Consider the following 9570-nt stretch of genomic DNA (forward strand, 5'->3'; position numbering starts at 1 on the left):
CAGAGAGCATGGCGACACACGCAAGCTCCTGGGACCCTCAGAGTAACTGGGGGTGGCCGTGTCCTCGCCAGTCTATGGACGAGCAGGCTGACATGCCACCAGGCTCAAGCTCCACTCAGGCCCAGGGAGGAACTCGAGGGGCAGAGCTGACACTGGGTACCAGCGCCCATGGACGTGGAGCACGGGCAGCCCCAAGCAGGATCGGGACTTAGACAGAAGTCCGTCACATCTACACTAAGTGTCTTTCAACAATGCTTATATCACAGACTCTCAGGGCCAGGAAACCTACTGGTTTCATCCTCTCACTGTAAAACTGAGCTTGCCTGAGATCAGCGAAGGTGGCAGGAGTCAAGACTAGAATGAAAACCTCTTGACATGTTACATCTCATCTCTTTATAGAATAAAAAAAAAAAAATGCAACTTCCACATCATAAGAATAAACATATGAGCTATCATAAATGCTAAATATTTAGTATTTAAATATTTAACAGTAATGTTGATTATCCTCCTAAATCATAAAACATCTTTTAAAGAATATATGATTTACACCTCTCTAAAAAAGTATGTCCAGGGAAGTCTGACTTGATCTTCCCTTTTCTCAATGACTTTCCACCACAAACAGTCATTCACAATCATTCTGTAGACTTTAACGCTGCTCTGCAAGTGATGAATACCCTTTTCAACACGGCACTTCACAGCGCAGGGCTTCAGGAGTCCATGTGTTAGTTATGGTTCCTACTGTCTTTCCTTTCATTCTCCTTACTCTATCCTCTCTAGTATTTCTTCCCACCTCCCTTCAAAATACTCCAAGGGCACCTCTCACAGCAGAAAGTAAGACAAAAAACCACAGCCTCTTATGTGAAACAAATCGCCAGTCTAGGTTCGAGGCATGATACAGGGTACTTGGGGCTGGTGCACTGGGATGACCCAGAGGGATGGGATGCAGAGGGAGGGAGGGGGGTTCAGGATGGGGAACACATGTACACCCATGGTGGATTCATGTCAATGTACAGCAAAACCAATACAATATTGTTAAGTAAAATAAATAAATAAAACTGAGATTAAAAAAAAAAAACACCACCTCTAACTTCTTTCCAAATGCAAAGAAGTGTTCTCTTTGGAAAGCGTGCCATTCTATCTTGCTAACAATATAAAAGGCTCACAAGTTTACTGAGTAGAATAAGAGGTTTACGTATTTACACTGTTTGTTACTCTGAGTTTTAAGATTTTTATTCTTTTCTGTTCTGTAAAAATACCAACTAGCAGAGACAGTTGCCCACGAAAAGCAGAGAAAACCTCTGAAGAAGTGGAGTTAAATACGCAGAGAATTGAAGGAGAGGTGGTAATGCGACCATGCACTGAACGCTGTACTGTAAACCATGAAATTCACCTGTTAGTGCACAGAATAAAACATGCCCCTGACTGACAACTGACTCTTACCCTGATATTGTGCCATGTCTTTTGACCAGAGAGTCTGTGTTCCATACTGAGTCTCATCATACAAGAACTTAACTTCTGTGGCCCCAGCATCTTCTGCATTCTGAATTAATTCCTAGAAATACACCAGAAAGAGTAATAGTTAATAAAACAGTAATCTGCCCACCTTGTATTCACCTCGAATATGTAAAAAGCATTTAAACATAAGTAAAGGAAACCCACTATCTGGATCACGAGCTGGTCTTTGTAGGTTTGCTTGTTTAGTTTATTTAATGAGTGTATTCAAACTAAAAGGATATATCGTAAATACAAATACTGAACTAAAACAATTATCCTTTTAAATACACTCACCCAAAAAGCAAACTGCTAAATCCAGGAGTCAGGCAGGCATGGGTTCATGGCCCCTGACTGTGGGTTTAGTATTATTTTATTTGGTCAGCTGGTTGGTTTGCAATGCTCCTGCACAATGTTTTACATAAATTCACAAAATTACAATATGTAATTATATAAAAATTGCCCCAAAAAAGCATTAGTAGAGCAACACTGCTTGACTCCAGCACACAGGGGCCCCTTTGCCTCTGAACCCTCACACATTCATGCCAACTGCATCTCAAGCCGTCCTGTTCAGCACATGCACGGCAGGTGCAGAGGGAAACAGATACAGCCATTCAAATCTAGACAAAGCGTTAAAATGCAAACACGAACAGGACTTCCTGGTAATCTCTCTCATCTCATGGTTACCAGCATGGAGGTGCACATGCATGCCACCCTGCCCTACCTTCAGAATCTGCCCTCCTTCTGGGTACCGTCTCAAGATGTCCTTGAGGAAGTCCACAAGCGGTGGCGTCGTTTGACCAAATCGACCTAAAAGAGAGAACACGTTCCAACATGATTGTTATTAAATCATTAATAGCCTTTACAAATAATGAATACCATTTGGTTCTTAGAGACAGTAAAGCTGTGCAATTCTTACTTCACACACGTCACTGCAGCCCTCTGGTATGAAAACCTACCTGACTACAAGCTTCAGTACAAAGTAGAGTAGACTCAATTTTATCAAATCTGAAACTTCTTAATTAAATTACAAATTTGGGTTTTAAAAAACACTAAAAAAAAATCCTAAATGTCACATAAGATTATTAACTCAAAAATAAAGAGCATGGGGAGCTGCTGTTTTCCAAAGCAAATGAAATAAATGGCGCTATTTTATGGGTGCTTTGGAGGTGGTTTTTGTCGCTAAGTCATGTCTGACTCTTTGTAACCCTATTGACTGCAGCCCGCCAGGCTCCTCTGTCCACGGGATTCTCCAGGCAAGAATAGTGGAGTGGGTTGCCATTTCCTTCTCCAGGGGATCTTCCCAACCCAGGGACTGAACCTGTGTCTCCTGAATTGCAGGCAGATTCTTTATTGCATCTAAGAAGCCAGAGATGGAAGTGCCTGTCATGCCAGCCTTAATATTCTCAAATCAACCACCGTTCTCACTGTTCTGAAATGTGGCACAGGCAGCATTCCAATGGCTGCCTGGTTCCCATACCCTCCGTCTCTCCTAAACTGGAGACTTTCAGGACAGGCCAACCAGGTCACCTTCAAAAAGGGGACAACAAAGTGTAGGGAGAACAGGGGAGGGAAAGTAATTTCCTATATGTACAGAAAAAAATACATGTTTATAAGCAAAAACGAAATCTGTGCTGATGACAAAACCTCAGTCTTAATTAATCTGCATCGTTCTAGTACAACGACCCACCACCACCAAGCCCCACAGAACCCAACCCGCAGACAGCTCACCCCAAGGGAGGCTCACTCCACCCATGTGTGCTTCTCTGACCCTGACATGCCCTCATCACATCCCAGTGGTATGTACTTTCATTTCATTTTTAAAACATTATCTTTATGCAATTAAAAATGGAATTGACTCCTAGTAAAGTCAGTGGTATACCTCCCCCTTTTAAGCCTTTTGATTGAAGGTTTACAAAAAGATGACAGTTCTGGGAGGTCAGATCTCCAATCTTGATCCAGTCAGATAACTGAAAAAAAGAAAATGTATGAAAAGCAATACAGTTCCTACTTCTATAAATTCAAAACTTTACCTCATTCTGTTTCACTTAAATAATGTTTGTTAAGTGTTCTAGTCAGGAAATAAGTTGCTCTGGAGAAGTGAATATTTCAGAGAACAAAATTTAGTCAAAAATTTTATTTAAAAATTTAAATGGCTCTTCCTTGTGTGCGTGTGTCAGTCACTCAATCATGTCTGACTCTTTGCGACCCTGTGGATTGTGGCCCAGGTTTCTCTGTCCATGGGATTCTCTAGGCAAGAATACTGGAGTGGCTTGCTGTTTCCTCCTCCAGGGGATCTTCCCCACCCAGGGATTGAACCAGCATCTCCTGCATCTCCTGCATTAGCAGGTGGGTTCTTTACCACAGAGCCACCTGATTTTTCCTTAAATAATTACAAATAAAGAGACAGGGACACAAGCCATGGAAGAAAAGCACTGAGGCCAAGAGAGACTGTTAACACTGTTCCAGTGCTTCAGTTGGATGATGGGTTCATGGCTGTTCATTCTATTAATAATTAATTGATGACTAAAAGAGAGCTATGCATAAGCCAAGGATTAGTAGTTCAACTCAGTTAGCTAAGGTACATTTAAAGAAGAATGCCAGGAAGGGAAGCAGAAGTTTGTACCAAGGACCATGTCTCCAGGTTTTAAGGAGGACTTGAAAGGAAGAACACACGCTATAGAAGCCTGTTAGTGACAACAGACATGACTGGCTGTGTGACTCCGACACTGGATGCTTCTGGCAGATTGTAATCAGTGGCCTATCTCAGGCAGTAATTCTCCCAAAGAGAACTCAAGCAGCAGAGAGAACCCAGCAGTGTACCTGCGTTCCCTCCTGAGCCTGCCAAGATCTGGGGGTTCTGCTTGGGCCTCTCTCTTGAGACCTTAAGTCACTCAACCAAGCAAAGCTGGTCATATACATCTCCAGAGGCAATGAAACCTTAAAAGTTGCTGATTTCAGTCTTTGTATTTTGTTTTTAGAACAGAATGATTACAAAATAACGTGAACATTTGGGTCTCTGTTCAGGTCAGCCCTGCTGCTGCTGCTGCTGCTGCTGCTGCGTCAAGTCAGTCGTGTCCGACTCTGTATGACCCCATAGACGGCAGCCCACCAGGCTCCCCTGTCGCTGGGATTCTCCAGGCAAGAACACTGGAGTGGGTTGCCATTTCCTTCTCCAATGTATGAAAGTGAAAAGTGAAAGTGAGGTCGTTCAGTCGTGTCTGACTCTTCGTGACCCCATGGACTGCAGCCTACCAGGCTCCTCCATCCATGGTATTTTCCAGGCAAGAGTACTGCAGTGGGGTGCCATTGTCTTCTCCGTCAGGTCAGCCCTAGTCTTCTTTAAAAACCTCAGCGATGCTCATTTTCATTTTCCATGAAACAATCATTGTGAAGCAAATAGTATAATATTAACTGCATCTGGATCTCCCAATATTTTTTCCTTTGTTCAGTTGTCAAGAGCACAAGGAGTCTCTCAAGATTCAAGGGTTGATAGGCACATTTCTGATGAGCTAAATAAAAGGTAACAGTACTTCCCACATCCCGGTTTGAGGTTCAAGCAGATTTGGCTGGAGGAGAAAGAGTCAGGAAGACACACAGTTCTAGTGAGCAGTTTTCCTCTCTTCACGGGACAGGAGGTGGAGGGAATAACGCATAGACCCCTCTTCCAGACCAGGAGAAGCAAGAGAGACAAGGAGGAGGAGGATGGCAGGGGACCTGGAAAGACTGAGGACCAAGCATTGTAAGAGCCCACTCCTAAGTCCATAACCAACCAAAACCAGTTTCTTGCACACCATGAAATATTTAGAATTCTCATCAATAATTCAAATCTCAAAAGTTCTGAGCAACACTGGATAAAGAGGAAAAGAAATTCACCTCTGTGAAAGGTTCACTTATGTAACAGAGACCCTTCTTGACAGCACATGTTGGCATCACTAAGGTCACCAGTTCAGTAGAAGTCACAGCCCATCTTCTGCATCAGGAGAGAATTACACCCTCTGATTGTTTTCTGGGAGAGCTCCAAACTTGAGTTCAAAGATCACCTTTACTAGTTTAAGTTCTTCTTTGTTTTAAAGAACTTTACATTTAACTTTCATTTATTCCCAATTGACAGCCTGACAGGTTCTTTCTGGTGTGGACTTTGGAATCAGACACACATGGGTTTGAATCCTGATTGGATCCTTCATCTCTCTGACTCTTAGTTTTACTCTTCTGCAGGACGGACCAATCACAACTCTCTCATGAGGCTGGCTGTCCTGCGTAGTAAACGAGATGACATGGGTAAAGTCACCAACAGAACAGTGTGTGGAACACAGTTGACTGCCCAGCACACATTAATCATTTCCCCAGTGAGCTTACCAAGATGCAGAAAGAGAAAGGCCCTGATCAAGTGGTTCCCAAACTCATGGCCCCAGCCCTGCCCTCTAGCCCTTGAGCTTCAGGACCAGATCCACAGCTATCTGTGGACCACCATGCCCTAGACCATTAACACAGCAGAGATCTTAGAACTGGATCGGTTCAGTTCAGTTCAGTCACTCAGTTGTGTCCAACTCTTTGTGACCTCATGGACTACAGCATGCCAGACCTCCCTGCCCATCACCAACTCACAGAGTTCACTCAAGCTCATGTCCATTGAGTCAGTGATGCCATCCAACCACCTCATCCTCTGTCGTCCTCTTCTCCTCCTGCCTTCAATCTTTCCCAGCATCAGGGTCTTTCCCAGTGAGTCAGTTCTTCACATCAGGTGGCCAAAGTATTGGAGTTTCAGCTTTAGCATCAGTCCTTCCAATGAATATTCAGAACTGATCTCCTTTAGGATGGACTAGTTGGAGCTCCTTGCAGTCCAAGTGACTCTCAAGAGTCTTCTCCAACACCACAGTCCAAAAGCATCAATTCTTCAGCGCTCAGCTTTCTTTATAGTCCAAATCTCACATCCATACATGACTATTGAAAAAACCATAGCCTCGACTAGCAGACCTTTGTTGGCAAAGTAATGTCTCTGCTTTTTAATATGCTGTCTAGGTTAGTCATAACTTTTCTTCCAAGGAGCAAGCGTCTTTTAATTTCATGCCTGCAGTCACCATCTGCAGTGATTTTGGAGCCCCAAAATAAAGTCTGTCACTGTTTCTACTGTTTCCTCATCTATTTGCCATGAAGTAATGGGACCAGATGCCATGATCTTAGTTTTCTGAATGTTGTTTTAAGCCAACTTTTTCACTCTCCTCTTTCACTTTCATCAAGAGGCTCTTTAGTTCTTCTTCACTTTCTGCCATAAGGGCGGTGTCATCTGCATATCTGAGGTTATTGATATTTCTCCCAGAAATCTTGATTCCAGCCTGTGCTTCATCCAACTCAGCATTTCTCATGATGTACTCTGCATATAAGTTAAATAAGCAGGGTGACAATACACTGCTTTGATGTACTCCTTTCCCTATTTAAAACCAGTCTGTTGCTCCATGTCCAGTTCTAACTGTTGCTTCTTGATCTGCATACAGATTTCTCAAGAGGCAGGTCAGATGGCCTGGTATTCCAACTTCTTTAAGAATTTCCAGAGTTTGTTGGGGCCCACACAGTCAAAGGCTTTGGCATAGTCAATAAAGCAGAAGTAGATGTTTTTCTGGAACTCTCTTGGTTTTTCGATGATGCAACAGATGTTGGCAATTTGATCTCTGGTTCCTCTGCCTTTTCTAAATCCAGTTTGAACATCTGGAAGTTTCATAGTTCACGTACTGATAAAGCCTGGTTTGGAGGAATTTGAGCATTACTTTGCTAGCATGTGAGATGAGTGCAATTGTGCAGTAGTTTGAGCAGTTTTTTGCATTACCTTTCTTTGGGCTAGGAATAAAAACTAACCTTTTCCAGTCCTGTGGCCACTGCTGAGTTTTCCAAATTTGCTGGCATATTGAGTGTAGCATGTTCACAGCATCATTCCTTTAGGATTTGAAACAGCTCAACTGGAATTCCATCACCTCCACTAGCTTTGTTCGTAGTGATGCTTCCTAAGGCCCACTTGACTTCGCATTCCAGGATGTCTGGCTCTAGGTTGGTGATTATACCATCATGATCATCTGGGTCATGAAGATCTTTTTTGTATAGTTCTTCTGTGTATTCTTGCCACCTCTTGTTAATATCTTCTGCTTCTGAAGGGCAGAGAAGCCCCAGCAAGATGGTAGGCGCTGGAGCGGCAGCTGCACAGCACTTGAGCAACTGTGAGAAGATACCCTACGTGCGAGAACAAAGGAGAAGCCCCAGCAAGGTGGTAGGAGAGGAGAAATCGTGTTTAGAATCAAACCCTATACCCACCAGAGATGCTCAGAGGACTCAAACAAACCTTGTGCACACCAGGACCCAGAGACCCACAGGGACTGAGACAGAACTGTGTTTGAGCATCTCCTGTGGAGGTATGTCGGAGAAGGCAATGGCAACCCACTCCAGTACTCTTGCCTGGAAAATCCCATGGACAGAGGAGCCTGGTAGGCTGCAGTCCGTGGGGTCGTGAAGAGTTGGACATGACTGAGTGACTTAACCTCCAATTTTCACTTTCATGCATTGGAGAAGGAAATAGCAACCCACTCCAGTGTTCTTGCCTGGAGAATCCCAGGGAAGGTGGAGCCTGGTGGGCTGCCGTCTATGGGGTCGCACAGAGTCGGACACGACTGAAGCAACTTAGCAGCAGCAGCAGCAGTAGTGGAGGTACGGGTCAGCAGTGGACTGTCACAGGGACAAGGGCTCTAGGTGCAGCAGACCTGGGTATGGCATAAGCCCTCTTGGAGGAGGTCTCCATTAACCCCACCATAGGGCTATCAGAACTTATACAGGACTGGGAAACAAACTCTTGGTGGGCACAAACAGAATCTTATGTGCACCAGGACCCAGGAGAAAGGAGCAGTGACCCCACAAGAGACTGATCCAGACTTGCCCGTGAGTGTCCAGGAGTCTCTGGCAGAGGCATGGGTCGGCGGTGGCCTGCTGCAGTGCTGGGGGCACTGAGTGTAGCAGTGCATGCAGGGACCTTTTGAAGGAGGTCACTATTATCCTTCATTAACTTCACCATAGTCTGGCCTCAGGTCAAACAACAGGGAAGGAACACAGCCCCGGCCATCAACAGAAAATTGGATTAAAGATTTACTGAGCATGGCCTGCCCATCAGAAGAAGACCCCAGTTTCCCCCTCAGTCAGTCTCTCCCATCAGGAAGCTTCCATAAGCCTCTTAACCTTCTCCATCAGAGGGCAGACAGACTGAAAACCACAATCACAGGAAACTAACCAATCTGATCACATGGACCACAGCCTTGTCTAACTCAATGAAACCATGAGCCATGCTGTGTAGGGCCACCCAAGATGGATGGGTCATGGTGGAGAGTTCTGACACAACGTGGTCCAGTGGAGAAGGGAATGGCAAACCACTTCAGTATTCTTGCCTTGAGAACCCCATGAACAGTACAACTGATTAGAATTCATTTTATTCCACTGCTACCAGAATAGGAAAACAGAAGTCTATCGTGTGTTACTTAATTTGGCCCCTGTTACCCACTGGTAATACAGAAACAAGATCTAGGTCACCCCCCTTTCCATGTGCTGTCCTAACTGCTTAAGTCCTGCACAAGCTCAAACACACATAAAAGCAAACTGAAACCTGGGTCACCCCCATCCACGACCTGCTCATCTCTGCCAGCTGAGAATTATCCTCCCGTCCTGCTCAAAGCTTGTGAACATCCTTGGCAAGGCCTTCCCCTTTATTCTACATCCAACACTCACCCACCACTTCTCCCACTGTTTGCACAAATACACATGGCCATTTGGTACCACACAACCCTGTCTTTCACAAAGCCCCCCATGTATCCTTTCCTTTGGGTTTAAACTCTACAGCACAGGTCTGAAAGCTCACCACTTACACGAGCACAAGGTTCCTACCTAGACTCTCCACACCCACCCACTCAATCCGACCGCTCTGCACACCACACCCACGCCTACCACCCCGTATGGGTGCTCTGCAGAGACGCATCCAGAAACGCTACCAACGGCAAGACTGAACCACAACTGACTCTTTGGCTATGACCATACCTAGAGGATAAGATG

The 9570-nt window shown here is 44.7% G+C and overlaps 1 protein-coding gene across 1 annotated transcript in view; it reads right to left on the reverse strand.

Moving 5' to 3' along the window:
• LOC104996856 (sacsin-like) overlaps positions 1 to 9570 on the reverse strand; it is a gene marked incomplete at its 3' end in the record, with an annotated part of 16961 nt that overhangs the window by 5560 nt on the left and 1831 nt on the right. Inside the window, exons 3-5 of the mRNA XM_010851245.1 lie at positions 3374 to 3461; positions 2216 to 2301; positions 1441 to 1552 (exon numbers count right to left, since the gene is read on the reverse strand). Of these exons, the coding sequence (XP_010849547.1) occupies positions 1441 to 1552; positions 2216 to 2301; positions 3374 to 3461 (286 nt within the window). The remainder of the gene's footprint in view (positions 1 to 1440; positions 1553 to 2215; positions 2302 to 3373; positions 3462 to 9570) is intronic.

The sequence above is a fragment of the Bison bison genome, unplaced genomic scaffold, assembly GCF_000754665.1.
Source record: "Bison bison bison isolate TAMUID 2011002044 unplaced genomic scaffold, Bison_UMD1.0 scf7180017864299, whole genome shotgun sequence".
In the NCBI taxonomy this organism is placed as follows: domain Eukaryota; kingdom Metazoa; phylum Chordata; class Mammalia; order Artiodactyla; family Bovidae; genus Bison; species Bison bison.